Source organism: Lepidothrix coronata, unplaced genomic scaffold (genome assembly GCF_001604755.1).
Source record: "Lepidothrix coronata isolate B3197 unplaced genomic scaffold, Lepidothrix_coronata-1.0 Scaffold111, whole genome shotgun sequence".
Lineage (NCBI taxonomy): Eukaryota > Metazoa > Chordata > Aves > Passeriformes > Pipridae > Lepidothrix > Lepidothrix coronata.
The window spans coordinates 709,659-730,765 of NW_016690291.1; the positions used below are offsets into that span (position 1 = coordinate 709,659).

General features: G+C 34.4%; 1 protein-coding gene across 4 annotated transcripts in view; it reads left to right on the top strand.

Moving 5' to 3' along the window:
* RAB28 (RAB28, member RAS oncogene family) overlaps positions 1-20,611 on the top strand; it is a 62,811-nt gene extending 42,200 nt beyond the window's left edge. Inside the window, exons 5-8 of one of the 4 annotated variants that reach the window (XR_001876341.1) lie at positions 10,061-10,164; positions 13,016-13,093; positions 16,797-16,963; positions 18,950-19,026. Coding sequence is in view for 3 of the 4 variants with exons in the window: in XM_017824560.1 (XP_017680049.1) it covers positions 10,061-10,164; positions 13,016-13,093; positions 18,950-19,045 (278 nt within the window). In the remaining variant the exon portion in view is untranslated. The other 3 variants (XM_017824560.1, XM_017824561.1, XM_017824562.1) reach the window with 3 other exon arrangements.
* The last annotated feature ends 496 nt before the right edge of the window (positions 20,612-21,107 follow it).

The window sequence follows — 21,107 nt, forward strand, 5'->3', positions numbered from 1 at the left end:
TTAAAAAATGTATTGCAGTCATCACAGTAAATTACAAAGCAGTAAGTTGATGGTTCAGTGAAAGTTCTTGTGATCTTAGCAAGGCATTAAATTTATCTTTTCGTACATGTTTCATTTTCTGTTTGTAAAAATCAGAATGATATTTGCCTAATTTATTGGGAAGTGAATTAGTCAGCAAATGATCTATTAGTAATTGCAAAGGGCTTATAAACTGGCACTGGGGCCATGTGAGAATCTGACTGACTGGATAAAAAGCTACAGTGAACAAACTGTCTTCTTTTCCAGGAGGAGCTTGTAATCTTAGGATATGTTTCTCTGTGGAAAGTAAAAACTAATTAACCAAAGGTGTGAAATTAGAGAACATTAAAGTCCTGTGAGATGATGCTTTTGAGAGTGACATTAATTTTTTGAAGCCAGGCTATTCATTCTCTGTACCAGAATGCACAAAAGTGTTTCATGTTCTTTCATTCACAACCCCACTTAATTTGTTAAACTTACCCTGAGGGCGTATTTGTTTAGGTCTGTACACTGCAGATGGTAAACAGAGATATGTGGTAAAATCATCTGCACAGAAGTCTGTGTGCTACGTCTGAACTCCTTGTGCCCAGATTAATGCACTCTGAGTTAATTTGGCCATATGTTTGCTATGCCACTGTCTCTACATGGATAGATCTTCAGCCTACTTAGTTACTTGAGTTGCAATGTGGGGTGGAGACAGTCAACACATGCCTTTAATCCACCTCTGTTGCTTACTGTGGCCTTATGATATCCTTTTAAAAAGAAAAAAAAAAAGTAGAGTTGCTCCAATTATTGTAATATTCAAGGTGGCTCAATTTTGTTTTAGTTTAATAATATAATATTTTCTGAATACTTGTTTCCAAAAATGTCAGCATTAGAGTTAGGGATAAGGAGTATAGGTACCTAGCAGAAAGGATCAGATTCCAATTGTCAGTGTAGTCGTAGTATGTTCAGTCAAATGAGAAATGATTGCAAGAATTTATTAAGAAATAAAAACGAGAAATGTCTAGCTTAGAAAAAATTATTCTTATTTTCTCTTTAACTGTCTTTTCAAGCTGTGTAAGCCAGTCATCTGTCTTACTAGTTTTGAAAAGAAACTTGGGTATATTGTTTTATTCTTCATAAGAAAATTTACTCTTGTATGAAAAGATGCCTGCTGTTTGTATTTGTAAAGGTTAACATCATCTTAAAAATGACCTGCCATCAACCAGACATTAAACATGCTTGTTATTAGGCAAGAATCCTGTCACATTGTGTCCTCTTTACTTAGCTGCACTTGGTGTGCTGAGATGGAGGCATTTGCTTCTGGCTGCTTTTCTTGGTTTCTGTTGAAACCTATTTTAGATCTTGGAAGTGTTAACTTCATTAACCTAAGATGCACAAGAACCACTGTGTTTTATAGCTTCAGCAAAAGTACTGCAATTGTTTATTGTTTAATAGTACTTGAAAGTCTCATTTAATATGGGGTATTTTTATAAATAAAAGTATAAAGTAAAAAACTTAATATAACAGCTACTTTCATAAATCAGAGATCATGCAAATTGTAGAACTTGTCATTCTTTGTTTCCTGTGCTGGAACAAACTGTCGGCGATAGCAATGTGATTTTATGTGAAATATCCTTATTCCAAGAAGCTTATGGCAGATTTTGTGTCTTTGTATGTCATTTCTTGAGAAGACACAGAATTTCACATATCTTTGTACAAATAAGTGGAGGTCTGTAAGAGAGAGTGGAGGCCTATAAGAGAGATGTGCATAAAACCAGGCAGACCTCATTCACAGGAAAGATGTCTTTTTGTTTTTAACTGGACCTAGGAATTGTTCACCTTTCCTTTCCCATATTAGGCATACATTTTCATGTCTTGTGTCTGTAGGAATTTGCCTTTTGGAAGGAGCTCAGATCATAGATTTGACATTTAGAAAGCTGTATTTTTCTTTAGTTATTGAGAAGCATATTTGCTGATAATTCCAATTTATTTTTTTTTTTAGAGGAGGAAGTGTTACAGTGTTCTGTGTAAATTACATGAGTTTTTAAGCTACCTTTTTTTTTTTTTTTTTGCTTTCTGAAACCAGTAATTTCCTGTTGTAGCTGGAAATGTTAAGTATAGTTTTTTAAGTATTAAAGTGCAGCGCCAGCTATTATTCTGCCTTACCAAGTCTTCTAATACAACGTTTGATTTGTTACTGTGTCCTCATAGGGAAGCATCAGCAGTAGAGGGTACATGACAGTAATAAAGTAAACACATGCTTGCAATCAAATTAATGTATTTCATCTGTCTTCAATTAATAACACTCTGTCATGCTATCTATCTGAGAAGCGGCATAAACAGTTTATTTTGTGTTTGGAATAACTTCCTGGAGGTAGTTAATGTGACATGTAGTTTGTCTGACATGAGTATAACCAGATCAACACTCTAGATGTTTTCTTGATAACCTAAAAAAATTACTGAGAAAATCTGTATGGAAACTATATTTATGTTTCGTTTTGAGCTTCCTTAAATCAGAGTAGTGGCATAATTTTCAGGACTTCCATGGAAGAGTTTTCTTTTCTTGGCAGTTATACAGTTTTAGTGTGAGAAAAAGATTGAAAGTGTTAACAAAAAATTAACTACGAAAAGCTGCAGTTTGCCCTCTGACATTTGGGATTGAATATTTGAGAATGTGTGCTGTAGTAATTTAAAGTACCAGATCAAAATAGATTTTCAAAAAGCTAGCTAATACGTGAAGTTTGATAGTGCTGTAGACTCGGTACAATTTATTGGCAGATTAATTTATTGTTATTTCTGTATAAATCTGGTTATTCTTATGTTATTATATTGGATAATAATAATTATTAATACCACCAGAAATTAGATTTTTTTTTATTTACACAGAAAGAACCTCTGTGTCTAAATAGGAAAGGAAAGTGCACTGGCTTTAAGTTCTAAGTAACCTATTGAAATATTCTTTAAATACTGAAATGTAATGAAATAGCTCCATCTTTTAGTTGGAAAGCAGTAGGTTACTAGTAAGCTATGCAATAAAAAGCTAGAGAGGGTTTTTTTTTCTTGCTCTTTTTTTTTTTACTTTTTTCTTTGGATTGGTGGTAGAATTCGGTTAAGACTGGGTAATACTGCTTATGGTAGAAGAGGCCTGAGAGGGTTCCTTCTGGCCAGAGCAGTGGGACCTGCTAAGCTATTCTCTGCTGACATGCTACAGCATAGAGGTCTGATGATCTGGAAAGTAAATCCTGTTGCCTAGAATGCTGCTCTCAGTGTTCAGCTTGATTTCTGGTTTATTCTTTAGAATAGTGGATATTTGTCACCTCTTGGAGAAATCCCTTTTTATTCCCTTTTTCATGCACATTTGATTATGCATGGGAGAAGCAGAATCTTCACACACTGGAGTTAAACTGACTGCACTTGTTGAGCAGCATGTATTAATGCTGTATAACACTATTGTTGTCTTCAGTCTGTTAGGTCTTCAGTTGCTCAAGCTATGTGTGTTCTTACGGAAATCAGTCTGAAATTATACAAAAAAATAGGATGAAAAAGGGATTGTCATATACATATACAACCACCTTTTTTATGACCCTGGAGTATTTTCAGAAGAGAAAATGTGTACATAATTTTAAGCACATGTAAATCAAATTAATAAATTATTAGAGCATTTTACTTGTCATGTCTGTGTGGGCTAATCGTGATAGCTCATTATTTAAACATTATGTAATTGTATACCTTGTGTGCACAGCTGCAAGTGCTTTGCAGAAAGATTTATATTTCATTTTTCACAGCATACTATAAAAGAATATATTTTTGTGTGGTACCATAGATTAATAAAGATATTTACTCATAACTTTAAAAGTACCCTTAATTTTACTGAAATATGAAATAGTTATAATATGTAAGGTAACTAACAAACTAGAGAGCTGTAACTTCATTTATGTACTAATACCAGTTTTAATGGAAAATACTGTTATCAATAAAAAAAAAGTTCATCTTAAACAGAACTGCCCCTTTGCAACAGAATCCCTTGCAGTTATTACAATTCAGGGTCTGGAAGTGAAGATGGTCAGATTTGGGTGGAGAGACGTCCCTTTACTGAAACACTCTGAACTGTCATGTTTCTTTTCATACATAAGGTTTAAAAAGTGGTTAGGTTAGTTATCACTGGTATAATCATTTGAAAGGGCTTACAGTTTGCAAGTGTAATCTCACTATCCAGGAGGAATGCCAACAAATTTAAACAGTCAGACTTACTTCCCATGCGTTATGTGTGGCACTGAGCTGTTAGTGCCGTTCTCAGCAAGTAATGTCACTATTTTCTCAGGTGTTTGGAAGTACCTGTACAAGTTATCTATTTGTGTTTCTTCCAGAATTACATGAAAGGAAGATTCATGCAAAATGGATGTTTTCTTACTTAAAAAAATCCTGTAGTTTTACATGGAGTTCTTCTCCAGTGATGTTATGAAAGAAGAGACTGGCAGTCCTGTGGGAAAGGGAGATAAATAGAATGATGTTTATGTATTTATCATCTGCATAAATGATGTTCTGTTGTCTTTTTAGAGTATGTGCAGTTATTTACTTGTATAATTTTGAAAGATTATAAAACTAGAACATTGATCATTCTTCTAACTGAAGATACATATTTTAAAATGCTTACTGGCTTTGTGTTTGTACCAGTTGTATTACTCTGGTAAATTGTTACATGTATTTTATTATTGCCTTAATTTTAAGACAGTGCAGTTCTGGGGTTTGATATCACTCTTTATTCCTCAAAGCAAACTCTGGTGAGCTAATTATATTTGTTCTAGGTAATTTAGCAAAGCAGGTGAGTTAAAGTAATATTTAAGCTGCCTGACCATTGGTTTTCCACATAGATAGGGTATATTGGAATGGAAATGGTTGTTCCTGCGCAGTGGTGCTATGTGGCTCATTGCAGGCCATTTTTTATCTTATGGGATTACACATATATCTAAACAGTGTAAGAGAAACAAATTTGACATCAATTTATTTACCATTAGTGGTTTCAGAGTGAAGTCAAAAGCAGCAGAACTATTCAATCAAGACTGAATTGCTGTTGAATGGCTGAGTGTGGGTAGATTGTAAAGCACCCATTTGTGTTTTATCTAGCACTTTCTAAGATTTTTTTGTTCCCTTGCTACTGCCCAATAAACTGAAATTTCAGGGACTTACTCTTAATTTCTCAAGTAAATTCATATGGAGTTTTGACTTTGAAGAACAGTTTTTGCTGTCTCAAATGTTTGCTCAGAATTTATTAATCATTGGATAGATAGCTAGCCTTGCAGTCATTTAAAATACAGTTTCCTTTCCCATTTTGATTTAACATTGTCTTATCAGCTTTTCACTGCAAATAAGTGATGTAGAGTAGCAATTTGAAGGATAGTGAAAATGTTTGCGTAAACAATCACCTGAAGATGTAACCTAATCAAGTCTGTCTGGTTCTAACTTAAAATTACTATTTTGTCCTTGTCTTCTTTGAAATGCCACTTGCTCTCCACAAAGGTTGCCGTGATGGTGTTTGCATCTCTTTGCTTACCTAAATTCTGCAGTGTTGTTCTTATCTGTTTTTTTTCTGCTGCGCTGGTTTTGGCTGGGATGGAGTTGGTTTTCTTTGCAGGAATTTTCAGGACATCTTCAGGAATGCCTTAAAGGGAGTATCCTTGGGATTTCTGTGGGAGTTCCATACTTCTCATTCTGTTTTCTTTTTTTACCTCACTAGATCTCTGTTTAATCTCACCTATAAATCAAAATTGAACTCTCCGGAATTCATGAGGAGCAAGTATTTTAGTAAGCCTTACCTACTTTTGCTGATCTCTGCTGGTTTATTCTTGGAGGGGAGAGTTTGACTTGGATCTGTTTGGCTTGGTCAAAGTTCAGTCTGGATTCCTGAATTTTCTAACCTATTTTTGTTGTGCTGGTGTCTTTATGGGAGACCTGTACACACAGATGTGTATAGATCTGTTAGGTATGGAACAGCAATTTATCTTGCTAGCTTTAATTGAAATGACTCTTCGTACTAGACAAGCTTAAAGGTGAATGTTTAGTCTTATTTTAGAGAATCAACAGGATGGGCTCTTGATGGATTGCAGGAGAGGTTAAGTAAGGCAATGGAGATAATGTTTGGAGAATATCTGGCAACCCTGGGGTTTTTTTTGTAGTTGTTGCTTGAGATTTTTAGTGTGCATTTCAGGCATAAAGATGAGCAAAACTACAATGGCCCATATTGTGGATGCCTTTGCTTAGAAAGGGATTTCAAAGGTACTTTGGGGGCTGATGAGCCCCTTTTTCCTGTCCTCATCAGGCCAGTCAGGGAAACAGTACTGTGACCCCCTCTTTCCTCCATTGCTTATGATGTCCTTCTGCTTCTCCTGATTTGAGTTGAAGTATTCCATTTAATGCAAATATAAGTATATAATAAGTATAATAATATAATGTTCCTTCTAGCCAAAGAATTAGGAATGTAATCCTTTGACATTTTAACTATTGCTTTGCTAATTTATACTTTTAACTACCCTTTCTGCCTGTTGGTCCTATTTTTAAGAAGTTTAGAATTTTTGAAATGATAGGTCAAAGAAATACCCTCACTACATTCTCCAAAGTTTACACACCCTGGGCTTGCTTTAGCTTTTCATGATCAGGAAACATAATTTATTAATGTAGTTAGCAGAGCTTGTATTCAAGTACTTGACCCAAACTACCGATTTGCAACATTTGTGTGCTGTAGAGATTCACTGTTCGCAAACAGTTAAATCTCTTTTCACTTTTCAAACTTGTGACCTTGTGTCCTTTATACGTCCCATTGTGAATCTCTAGCTATTCAGTTTATATTCTACTTGGTAAAAATGAAGCTATTAATTTTGCCATGCTGTTGTCTTCTTTCTCATTCCCTTCAGATGAGGAGGATGACTGTACCATCTGGCACGTAAACTTCACTTTCTCTAAATGTTTGTGTTTGATGTGTGGCCAAATCTTACAGATGCTTTCTTTGAGACCTTTGTTAGATATGGCCTATTACTACAGTTAAAATGTTCTCATTTTGTATCTTAATTTCAGTAATTCCTTTTTTCTTGGCCAGTGACATGTTATCTAGTCATTTAGAATATTCTACAAGATCATTTTCCTGGTTTGTAAAATCAAACTGTATTTATGTATCTTACTCATTTTCTTTCTGTCCAAAATTTAATTGTCCTTGCCTTTAAACTTTTCATGGTTTAAGTGTATCCTCATATCATCCTTCATCCCAAAATATCTATTCTTGCTGTTAATTGGCTCATCATATGAGTCATTGGCCAGCTGTTAGTTTTCTTTCTATAAAATCCCTGCATTCCTTATAAACATCTTTTTTAGAAAATAATTTTTCTCCTCCAAAGCTCTCTTTAAAGTCTTTTTGCTGTGATGTCTAAATAAAAGCTGGACAAGACTTATCTCCTGGTGTGCTAAGAATTCTGCCTGTCGAGCTGACCAGTGTCAGATACTCAGAAAAAAGTACTGGAGGGTAACTATTCATGTCTTTTAGCTGATCTTCAGTAACTGATTGTGCCCTTGGCCTATGGGCAATGCAAAGGAATTGGAATTAGGATCATTGCCCTTCACTGACTGCACACTGCAATTTTGTAAAGTTAAATATTTATTAACGGTTGAAACTCTTTCTTGTACTAAACCTGCCCTTTTTCACCAAGAGCTGATGTAATATGAATTACCTGGAATTACTGTGGGCTGAGAATGTGCAATGGACACTCACCTGGCAGTCACCTGGCATAACAGTGACTGTACAGTTCACAGCAGACTGCCTGAAATTCAGGAGGCATAAGGTGCAATATTTGTAAGTGGGAGAAGGACTGAGAACTACACAAAATTTAGAAACATAATTTCACCTTGATTTTTTCACTTTCAGTCTGTTATTTTCTACAGTCTTGTGTGCTTTAATTTCTCTGCTGTAGTAAAGTATGTGCTCCCCTGACCATATAGTATTCTTGATGTTTCTTCATAGATGAGGCATTTGAGGATATGATTTCCAATATGTCAGTGGTGTTTTCTTCCTTAAAATTCATCAGCCTTTTAGCCTGCTGTTTTGTTCATCCACTCTCTATTCTTCCCTTCCTGGGAAGGAGAGTTTGAGAGATTGTAAATTGTGAGCTTGTCTTTGTGGAGTTACGTAAGCATGTCATGGTATGTTAGAGGAATATAGTGTAAATACTGTCTGTCTATCTATCTATCTATCTATCTATTTATTTTTATCTCTATCTATCTATCTATCTATCTATTTATTTTTATCATAACTGTGTGTAGGTGTTTGGAATCCAAGTATAGTCAAAGAAATACGAGTGAAATCTGGAGGTGGGGTCAAAGTTCCTTTAAAAGCTCATGAAATAAAACCAAAGAAAATATATATTTATTTTTCCCAAAAGAGTAATCTCACTGTTGTGTTTTCCAAGCTGCACTTGAAGCTAATATGTGAAGCATAAAAATAATAGTTAACAATGAAATGTTTTGGGCAGGATGCTGTATTTTATTCTTAAAAGCATTTCAAAAGAGTCTCTCTCATGGTAGTTATTTTTCAGAGGAAAAAGTTAAGTGATTGCATGAGTTTTTAACAAAATTGTTGCTGACTTTGGGTTTTATTTTAGTAAATGTATTTGTTCTTCCTTTTTTTTTAAATGAAACTATATTATATGCTCAACATTTAGTATTATGGAAAAACCATACTACAAATATTAGTGTTAATAGCTTAGTATTTTAGTCCTTTACAAATTAATGTCTGTGGTAACTGGATGATTTTAGGCCTGTTCTTATGAACAAGGCCTTACTGATGTGCAAGGAACAGTACTATGTGGCAAAAACTCCACATTAACCAAGGTAAGCAGTATAAATAGAGTGTAGGAATCCGCTGTTAGACTAAAAATCTCCAAGAGAAAATCTCCAGAGCCTACAAATTAAAGACCTCCAATATCATTTAAAAATAAAACCTTTTATGTAGTAGGAGAGCATTTTTTCAGCTGATAATCAAATGACACTATTATACAGGCTTACTAGATTTGCAAATTTACAAGTTTTTACAAGTCAGTTGGGTCCCTTCCTCAGGAAATCAGTTTAAGTTTTTTTTTCCTGTATTGACTCAAAGAGCCTGGTTGTCCTTAAATCCTTCTGAATATATTTGCCTTATAATTTGACTGCATTGAGTCAACAGCCTTATAGAAACTGTAATGCAATAAAAAAAGAGAAACTGTTCAATATAGTTTCCAATTACCTTAGGATCAGATTTGGAGAAACTGGAATGTACACAATAAAACTGTGCAAGACTTGAGTTCCATGAGGTTTTGGAAGCAACCAGTGCTTTTCAACATAACATACCGTTTGAAAGCTTTTCTCTGCTTTCAGTGGTTGTAAAATGATAAAGATGGAAATATATGTGCATCTCAAAATGTGCATTTTACTTTTTTAAATTTTCTGAACCATACCTTTATAGAATTTCAAGTTTGATATATAGGTAACTAAGCATCACTGTTTTTACTCAGTTAATTTTTTTATTATAGTGAATGCTTTTGCTCTGCCATGTTCTTCAATAAAATTCTTTGTAACTCATTTACATTTTTTACTTAGGAAAAATGTGTCCATTCAGATGTGCTCAGTGAACTTTATTTTGTAAAAGTCTTTAGGTTACACTGGAATCCCCAATATGTATCATGCTTGCAAACAGAATATACAATATTTAGTTCTGTCTCATTTTCATATGTCATTAGCAGTAAAGTTATTACAAATTGTTTTAGTGTAGCCAGAAACAAATTTGTCCTTTTTTGAGATACAAATTTGTTGCTTTTGTCCATACAGTTTTAATTGTGTTTTCATTTTAGTTTTGCAAATAAAATTAATCTGATGTAATTCATTACCTTTATTTTGGCAAACGATTATAAAAAGACTCTTGCATTTGCATACACCTGTAAAGGAAAATACTACGTCTGATGTTTCCAATGAATAATTTCTAAGACAGGTAACTAAATGGGCTCCAGTGTAATAATTTTTCCTTTCTTCAACTTATTTTTAGTTGACTTGGAGCATATGCGCACAGTGAAATCTGACAAGCACCAGCGATTTTGTCAGGAAAACAATTTCAGTAGCCATTTTGTGTCAGCCAAGACAGGAGATTCTGTAAGTAAAAAAAAGAAACTTCTAGATGTCTTTTTTTTTCCAAGATGCAGCAGTTTTATTGTACTTCACATAACAAACCTTTGAGAATTTGGGCTGCTGCAGGTCCTTTGTTGCTTCCCTAGTTGCACGAAAAGTAGATCTTTCTATGAGTATATATTATCGTTATTAAATTACAGTGGCTTCTCCTCTGATTTTCAGTTTGAAATACAGATTTTAATGGAAGTGGTCTAGCTTACATGTCAGTTTGAGAACCGAGACCAGCTAAATCTCTTTGCTGTCAGCCTGTAATTAAATATATTCATTCCAGGTGGAATCCTATCTATAGAAACTTCCAACAATTGCTAAATAATGTGACAAGACCCTATTGCAGTCAAAGTTTTTAATATGAGTCCTGAGCCATGAGAAACACTCCCTCTGCAGGCCCATTGAAATTTGAACATTCTGACATTCGTAGCAGATGCTTTGCAGAGTGCATTTTTGAACAGTCTTTTGACTCTGAGCTAACTGGGTTATTTGTTTTAGTTGGACGCATACGAAAGAAAACATTCCTTTTCAGTTGACACCATCAGTCAAATAAAATCATATTGTATTGTTTTACTTGATTTCTGTCACTTGCCTAATATGTTTGTCATTTCCATAAAAGAGTCTTGTATCTGTCTCCTTAATATTACTGTTGACAACAAAATTTACTTTATTTTTATGTTATTGAAGAGTTAGACCATGTTCAATTACATGGAAGTATAGTTCTGTAACACAAATGGAATCACTTGTTGTTTTAAGGTCTTTGATGAAACTTCTGCAGTGGACTGCCTAATTTTATAAGATAATAGTTTTTCTGTAAAGTATAACTACTGCTGTTATAAATGCAGTGAGTTGTGATTCTCTGTATAGTTTGTGTTAAATCTTTGGCATAATTTTTTGTTTAAAGTGGGAAAATACAGGCTTTTTATACTAGAAACAGAGAAAAATTTTATAATACTTCACTCAATGAAATGTGCATCTGATAAAATGTATTCTTTTCTCAAGGAGACAACCTTTCTGTGGGATTTGGTGATAAGGAGAAAAATCAGTTCATTTTATAACATTGGCATATTTATCATTACAAATTATAAAGGAATCTTCATTACATCTTTTTAATTGATTCATGAATTACAGCAGCATTACACTATATATACTTATTGTACTTTTCATAACTTACTGTTTAAAAACAAAAGTAAATCTGAACATACCTAGAAAGCATTAACCAGAAATCTCTGCCTAAATATCTACTAAGAAAAGTAGTTTACAGTAGCTCATTTTTAGTTTCAATGTAAACTTAGTTTCAGTGTAAATTTGAATTAGCCCCTTCACTGTTACTGCACACTGACTTTTCAAAATCTTCATATGTTTTGGTAGTTGTGTAGAAAGGATGGGGTTTTTATCCTAGACGCTGATTTAAGAAGAGGCCAACCATTGCTAAGGTGAATATAGACTAGAGGAGTTTTACTCAGTTAAGATAAATGGTTTGTTTTGTTTACCTCAGATCTTTCCAACAGATTTGTTTGCAAAAAATGATTTTATGTACATATGAAAGCCCAAAAGTCTCCTCGGGGGAGAAAAATTTTCATGAAAGGTTTAGTATATAACTAACTGTCTTACTGTCCATCAAATAGTGTAACCAAAGCACTGAACTTGAGCCTGATGTTTTGTGCACTAAGTGTCTTCAGGGCAGGTGATGCATCTCAGAACACCTGAGATCTTGGTGTGGGTTAAAGGAGGTCTCTGGACCACAGAGTTTCTGTTCAGTATTTCCTCTCATGTTGTGTGGATGTTAGTAGAACAGACCAGTACTAGACCATGTAGTTCAGAGGAAGAGAAATTGTTTTGGAAGCTACCAGAGTTTGTTGATTGTGCCACTAATTTGTTACTGGTTTCCATCTTGGGTATAAGAGATTGTGAAAATGTTATTTACAGAATTTTCTCTCAAAATTGGAAAATGACTGAGAACACATACACAGGCTTTACCTTTTGGGTGTGACGAAAACCAATGTTTGTTAGTAGTTTAGATCGTGAGCTCAGACGAACAGCCCAATAGATAAAATATAACGTGTAGCTTGACAATAAGTGTTCAGCAGCAGTGCAAGCTTAAGCTGCTCCTCTTGAACATCTGTTGTTTTCTTTAATCTCATTTAAAATGCAGTTGCCTAAACAGGTAGATAGGTGGAGTGCCTTGAGATGAATTAAAGGAGTTATTTAAGATAGCATTGTCACCCAATATTATGTATTAAATGTCCAGAGTCTAACTCTGCGACATTGCTGCTGCAGGCTGTACTACATCTTGTTTGTTCTAAATACCTCTGTTCAGTGTAAATAATGTTTTGTAAGACTCTTCAGAAGTCTTTCATGATTTTGTTTTTTAAAATGTGTGTAGTAGAGATTTTGGTGATGTTGATGCACCGTTCTGTTGTTCTAAATTTCAGAAATCAACTTCTCTATTGCACAACACACTAGTAATATATTTTTGTGCTAAACATTAGTGAATACCCTTATTCATATTTTATAGCACTGAGAGTAGTATTTGAGAGGTGGGTTGTGTAAAAGCTTGTTTAAACTTAGGTCTCTGGAGGCAGAGTAGAAGTGTTGCTTAACAATCCAGCATACTGTTCATTCCTTGTACCATTGTTGAGTTATTTTCTCAAATTTTTAAACAAAATTGAAAGTACCAGATGAGGTTATTTTCAGATCTGCTTTGCACAGGTCATAATTTTGTATATCTCATTGTTTACAGTTCAAGTATGGTTTGATATATTTGAAAGAACCTCAAGGATGTCTGGTTTTAATCATTTAAATGCAATTTATTTTTTTTCCATAGGTCTTCCTGTGTTTTCAGAGAATTGCTGCTGACATACTCGGCATCAAATTAAACAAAGCAGAGTTGGAACAATCACAGGTGATTTTCCATAAAAACTTAATTTTTCTTAGTATTTTATTTACTATTAAAAATAATCTAATTGCATATTAATTGCTGTCCTTTAAATCAATCTTCATATGTTGTTCTGAAGATAATTATTTAATTTCACAACTTTTTAAAAATAAAATAATTCTTTATTTATCCATCAGGATAAACTTGCTGAAACAACAAAAAACGTGTTCAAAAAATTAAGGAAAAACTTGAATTTTAGGGATTTTTTTTAGAAAGAGCACTTGAGTCTCTGTATATATATGCATATACAGGTAGCAAGGAAGATATTCTTATATATACATTAAATACTGTACATTCATGTCAGATGCAGTTTTTATAACAATCATTCCTTTTTAATTCTATATGCATTTAAAAACAAATCTCATTTTAGAACACTACAGATTTAAGTCACAGAAGGCATGAGCTTCTGGGAGTGGAAATATTGTAAATCAATATTCATTGCAGTCATAGAGCAAAATTTATTATTTGTCAGTCAGGAGTTAACTATGTCAAATCCTTTGTTTTGTTAATCTTAGGTCTTAGTCTTCACTGTGTGCCTGTGTAATACAGGACCTCAGTAGTGACCATCTGCCTTGGGGAAGGACAGTTGGCTTTGTAAGGTCACTATTTCCCTTTTTATTTGGAAGTGCAAATTCTGAAAACAGAATCCTGTTCTGGTTCAGTATACCCATTCTCAAGAGCAGATAGACTTGTGGAATCATGCTTTTTGAGTAGCTATTATGGCTCCCTGGCATCTGCAATGATATTTCTCACTGTAGCAGTCCCCAATAATCTCCCCCTAAAGGAGCTGTATAATTTCTGCCCTTGCGTTTTGTGTTTTGTTCTTTGTATTATGAGTGTTATTTTAGGGGGTTTCTGCCATTTCCTCTGTACGAAAGGGCTGAGAGACGGGAGAATGTTTCCCAGCGCTGGGTAGGAAAGTTGTCAGGAAGGTTGTCCCCCATCTTTTACATTGGTTTGTGTTAGGCAGGGATGTAAATATAGGGATTCTACCGTAAACATGTGGCAAACCTGCTGCGTGTCCTGCTCCAAACTGTAGCAGAGCTTTGTTGCAGTTCATGCTGTTCAGTAATTGCTGTATGCAAAATGGCTCTAATGAGAGCATTGGTTTAGCACCATATAAATTAATTGGAAAAAGGTGTTTTCACTATTTTAAAAAATTTGAACTGTAACTATATGATTTAAAATATGAACACTTGCTTAACTGTATGTACCAGAGTTGGAAGTCAACTGGTTTTTGTCAGTGAAATTTAGGAGATCAAAAATGTGTTAATTGTTCAAATAAGCAAGCAAGCAAGAGGTTTTCTAATATAACCCCTTTTCCTTTGCCACTTTCTTCTTTCTAGTTTCTGCTTCTAAAAATAACTTTTCTGCCTGTAAGACTGTGTGCATAGGTTTAAACCAAAAAGTTTTTCTACAAACCCAGTTTCAGAAACCTCAAAAGCAAAGATTATGCTACTGAGGCAATCCTGCATAATGACGTTTGAGATTGCAATTATTTAAATTTACTTATTGAACCAAAAGGTTGCTGTTTTAATGGCGTAATATCCTGGAACTGCTAGTTACTACCAGTATTAAACAAGTACCACAAAATTAAATCAACAAGTTTATTTAAAATAAAAAGGCCAAACATTTCTTTTATGCAGCTTGGTGTCTCCTGCTTTTTGAAATATACAATAAATATGTAATTTCTGAAAGTGTTTTGCCACAGCAGTGTTTACAATCTGTGTTGGAGTGGTTAACTAGAAAACTGTATTGCAAACAGTAAAATTGTAAAATATACTTACAGAGCATACCCATCAAGCAAAGTATCTTCAAAAAGCTGTAATTTATAGGTAGAGAAATATTGAGTGTGTCTTCTCAATGATCTGGTACTACTAAGGTACCATCCATCTGTTGTTCTGAGCTCTCTGATTATTTGCATATAAATGGTTGAGCATGCAGAGTTCTCTAATTATTCCTTGGTCATTTAGCTAGCACTGGAAGATTGGCCTTAGACCTCTCTGTGCTGTGTGGTGTTGTGTTCTGTGATGCAGGTATAAGGTTGTAGAAAGGTATGCAAATACCTTAAATTTAAAGGAAACTATGATAAAAAGGGTTATACAGAAAGTTGTAGCTTTCTAAAGAGTGTGCCTGTGTTTAGTTTTTTTTTTAAAGTAAGAACCTCTACATAGCTTTGACTCAAGAGTACATAACTTTCTATGTCATATTGATATCAGCTTTAAGTAGGCTTCCTTCTACCTTAGTATTGTAATTAATTTTTAACTTTGTTGAGCAGATCAGTGGAATATGCAATATGTGGATCAAAGTAAACATTACACAAGTAGCATTAGCAATAACCTATAAATAGTTAATATGCATAAATTAAATACTCACCGTGGCACACATTACTGTTAATGTGAATCCAGGCTCTAGTGATTAAAAAAAGGTAAAAATCTCTAGATAAAACTGGAGAAAGAAAACTTTAACGTTCATATCCTTGAGGAGATGACTAGAAGGGCATGTCTTGAGAGAAATTCATTAGTCTGCAGTACAAAAGCCTAATTAAAGTAATATGCAGATGCTGTTTCCCAAAGGCATGGAGCTGGTCTCATGGCTAGAAGGATGTGCTGTTAGATGATGTTGCCATTATAGATTTCTGGTGTACCATATACTCTTATATGACAGGTACAGGTACCTTAGTGTGGTGATGGTTTTTTTTCCCTATTCCATTGATAAAATGGGCATATGATTTCCTTAAATTGTGGAACAGTTATGTAAATGTGTTCCTTAAAATTTTTAGGCATTGAATACTCTGACTCCTGGACTGTAAAAGTCGATTGGTAAATGGATGGATGCTAGATAAGTGCTATAAAGAATCAAATAGAAACAACACAATACCCAGTGTGACTCATCCTTAAAGTATGCAAGTGTTGATTTGAATTTAATCTTTAAATAAAGAGTAAAAAACATTGTAGTTTTTATAAATGTGCACAATTTACATGCTGGATTTTATATTTGAATTTTCTGTATTTTTTGTAATGCGAGATTTCCTCATTTTGAAAACTGAGAAGGTTGCTGCCTGAATGTGTTTGTCAGAGTATGTGGGGATATGTTCATTCAGTCTAGGTGATAACAAAGAATAAGATGAAATACTGAGTTTATGTAAAATGCCAACAGTCGAATGCTTTGTGTGAATCATGTTTTATTGTCTCGTATTGAGAATATGCTTTATAAATTATTTCTAGCACTCTTGATTTTATGCCTGAAGATCATATTTGTCATTTTTAGAATCAATTACAACTGTCACAGTCACTAAGAAGATCTTAGATGTGACTCATAGGTGGATAGAAATAAGTAATAGGAATCCCATTATTTTAACTTGAATGAATTAGTGGAGTTTGGCTCACGACTTTTGAGCTTTGACGACTGGCAGAACTGCAGAAGCTCTTGTGAAAAATGGGTGGGATTCTCGGTCCCTTTCAAATTAGCAGCACAACTTGTTAATTAACTGCAAGAAGAAGCCTTAGAAATTGAGTTATATTTACCCTGCATTGTTTTAGAAAGCAGCTGCAGCGGTTTAAGATATTAATGCAACCCAAGCTATTTGCTACTGCCCTTTTGCTGGAATGTATCGCTCCCACAGCAGAATCAGAAAATGGAAGGTGATCATGTGCTTTGGCCACATCAGGGTGAAGTTGAGCAGTTTAGCTTAAACTGCTGCTGAAAGTTGTTTCAAAGTGAAGCTGCCAGATTTTGTGCCGAAGTGGATGAGGTGCAAGTACATGTTACATTCCACCAACTCTCCTTTGGCAGCAATGATCTCCAGCAGAGGAATAGGACAGACATTTGAGGGTGGTAAGTTTTTAAACTGTCTCAGCTAGAGCTACTAACCCTTGTCTGTTAACATGCTGAGATGACTGTTAATCAAACCTTTATTTGGACAAAACTGTGGTGAAACAAAGAACTAGATTACTCTTTATGCGTGACTGGAAAGCAGAGCATGTTTTTTGAAATGGAACGGTTCCAAAGTAAGAAAATTGCAGTTTCTGACTTATTTTCAGTCCTCAAAATACTCTCCCTTTTAAATTGAAAGGGTCTGATGAAATTTGAGGAAATAGCTCCTTTACTAATCAAATGTTTTTCTTTCTATATTTTTTACTTTCAACCGTAGTGTAAAAACTGCATGGGGTACAGCTTTGTTCCTTGGCATTGGCAAGAGCTAGCATTTTTGTAAGTGATGTGTAGTTTTCTCTCTAACTAAATGCCAATTCAGCAAATTAGTGTGTGTGCGCCAGCTTTGTACAATAAAATGTTTGGCAGATAAGTCAGACCTGGAATACAGAGCACCTGCACCAAGAAAGGTTATTTCTCATTATTGACAGTGATTTGAACCATGGCAATGATACGCCTCACATAGAAACTGATGCAAAGAGGCCCACTTTTTTAATTACCATGAAGTTAATAAAAGAAATGTTGCAGTGGTATTTTTTTAGTCTTATTTGGATGAAATTCCTTTAGAAAATCCGAGTCATTTATGATAGTCTGTTTCTCGCTACAGTGTGCCTAAGCATGGGTCACTAACCTGCCTGTGTTTACAGGATGGGATTTAGACCAATGTTTGGAGGAACAATTAATTGCCTACTGATTGCAAGACTATTTTTTCTTTTTTTTTTTTTTTTCCCCCTCAGCTCTAGTCAAAAGGTTGGTATGAAGAAACTAGGTCCTGTGAGGTCAGATAACACTGTTTAATGCTAAAACTACTACTTACTGCCTTACATGGGATTTGGAAACCTTTCCCTTGATAACATCGGGCCAGGAGTCCAGTAAATCATGAGTGTTGTCCACTAGATAAGATAATATGAATGTGATCAATTAGACTCAAGAAGAGTACTTCAGCAGCTAATAAATCCAGGTCCCTTACCAGACAATTCAGTTATTGTTGTTTGCTTGACATAAAGGTTTTATTTACAGAGGTAATCTTTAACATATACTGTTTATATATTCATATAATCCAGTTTATACATTGTTTCCTTTAAAATAATAGTATTTATTCGTTTGTTCATTTTATCCTTGAAGATATGTTGCATGAAAGTTGAAGAATTTAGGAAAAAAATATTAAACTGGTTTACTGTATCTTTCACAGCAGTCCTACCTCCTCTGCTTCTCCTTTCCTGAAATTGTTACATGAATTTTACTACCCTTTGCATGAATTTTCATTAATAATGAAAAGCTTTTAACAGTTTTGTTTGTCTTTAAGGGGAAAAATGAGAATCTTTTATAAAAATGAGAACCTTTTACTTTTATATGAAGTAAAGACAAAATCAAAGCGTGGAGGAAGTGAGGTTGTTAATTTATTTCCCTGGTTTGGATTATAATTTTAGGTATAATGTAATTGTTGCGTCACTTAAAAAGTTGAAAAGTTGCTTGTGTAAGGCTACTGCACTTGTTACAAGCTGACAATGTAGTATTTATCTTAGACTTAAAGGAGGAATAGGCCATTGTCATCTTTCTCCCACTGAATCGCCTGCCTTTTAATTCTGTCCCTTCTCTTGCCATTTAATACACTTTTGTTGATTGCATGGACCTTTCGCTTCGGTGCTTTGAAAGGGCATCTCCTTGGAGAAGCTTGAGGAGCAGCCCTGGAGCTGCTTTCAGCCAGACATGTTGCTCTTATATCAACCTAAGGCCAGAAAATGCATTCATTTTGCTTCTGCGTAGTCTTCTTGTGTTATTAATTCATACTTTTCAACTTCTGATTAATCTCTCCATTGTTTTCCTTCTCTTTTCTTTTTACATTCTTCTCCTTGCCCTCTATCCATCATGTTGATACATGGTTAACAGCATGTTGTCAGGGCAGAACTAGTGAAATATCCTGAAGAAGATAACCAACCTCAGAACACTTCCAACTGCCAGAGCAAAATCTGCTCAATGCAGTAGTTCAGGTATTGATGGAAAACTTGGGTGGTTTCTTTTTATAAAGTGCGTTGCTGTTACGTGAAGGAACAAGTGTTACAGTAAGTTCTATTGGAAAATTATGTTTTATATATGTAAGCACTTTGGAACTCTGTGTGCAATTAATTACACAGTGTTTCTAATAACCAGATAGTTCATAGAAACCTTGAAATACTTTGTGTTACTGTATTCAGTGCTGTGCATTCAAAGTATTGCATAGCTGTCTCAGATGGAGATGGACAGAAAATATTCTCATTTCCTTCTCCTCGTGTAGGAGAGACCATTAGTCTTATCAATTGCTTTGTAAATAGTATGGGTAGTATCTGTTGTATCTGTATTGGAAAATACATATTTATGGTATGGAGAGCTTCTTTTTATGTTAATTTAGTCTTTAGCCAGTATGCTTGTCAAAGGTTTTAGTGAAACAGGTCTGTATTTGAAATATTCTTTGAATTCTATCCATATTTTCTGGTGAAGTGCTTTGAGTAAAGACAAAAACAAAAACTTAGGTACAATTTCCAATTACAATTTAAGCAGTTATTCTTAAAGAACAAATGACACCATCTTTGCAAACAAATAGTTTTATTATTTTCATACGAAAGAATTTTCATGAAAGTAGAACTGTCTTTACTGTTTGGCAAAAAAGTCATGTTCCATTTGTAATGTTGTGAAAACCTACCAAGGCAATTGCTTTTGCTTAGTATGGATAAACTGATAGAATGAGAATTAGCACCTGATAAGACTTTCTGTAGGGTAAGGACAAACCTCCTGTTTTATCTGTTATTTTTCCTTCATGTTTCATATTAAAATATCCGTTGAATGCTTTGCCAGCCTGAAGATAGTATTTTCTGATTGTTACTGTGTTTTCTTTTGTGACAGAGGGTGGTGAAGGCAGATATTGTCAACTACAGTCAGGAGCCTGTGACGAGATCCATTAATCCTCCTAGAAGCTCCATGTGTGCAGTTCAATGACCATGCTGTTCTTCTCTGGTTTGATACCTCTGCAGTCCTCCTGCCTTGACACAGGCTCTGGGATTACCCAGAATTTTGTTTTAACAGTGACCAGCGCAACAACGCAATTAGAGGTTTCAGAAGGGTGTTGCGCCGTTGTGCATTAGGAAGCATCAGCCAGTTTTTTGACTGACTGAAATTAAAATGTGAGAACACATATTTTGAAAAATTAAGATCTATATTCTTTTAAATTATATTTAAATAAAACTGTATAATGGTATAACTGTTTATATGTTTCCTCCTGTCTATTTGACTGATACCAGAATAAAAATGGATGAAACAGCCCTGCATTCAAAATGCTTTTACAGACATTACTATGGAAGGGTATTTTGCCAAAGCATTTTTAATATTTTTTTCTCCTGTGATCTGAACTAAGACTCAGCAAAATGTAACTTGGAAAAACTATTGCTGGAATAATTTTAATCATGTAATATATTTTATCTAAGGATAATTTCTAAAGTATTCCATTAATATATATACCTAGCATAAAATGTATAAATTGTATCCAGTGAGAAACAGTGCTTGAAATAAAGTTGTTATAAAAATAGTTACTTCTTTGAAGTCTGAAGTTGTCTCTATGGATGCTCTAAAAAATGCTAGTGTTTTTGTGTATTTTTATTACTACAGCAGCATCACTTCTTACAGTAATAGATGAGCTCATATGTCTTTATGAATATGGATGAATCTCAGTCAACAGTTTGGTCTGTAAATGTTGAGTGATATATTCAACATGCATTAGAAACTGTTGATAGATCAATTAGGATCGGTCACTTTAAATAATTAACAGAATGACTTTTCTCCTGGTACTCTTTTCTTTCTAATTCAGAGTAAATGACAAATAAAAAGCTGTCTGTACACTTCTCCTCCGTTCCTTTTCTAGCAGTCTCTTAGGCATGCAGTTCTCTGCTGGCACATCTGAACAGAAAGCTAAGGACTGAAAAAAAAATTAAGCTATCTCAATTCCAAACTAGAATTCTTTTCCTATTTAAACTCTAGAGTGTGCTTTCTTATAACTACAAGAAAACATTTGGAGATT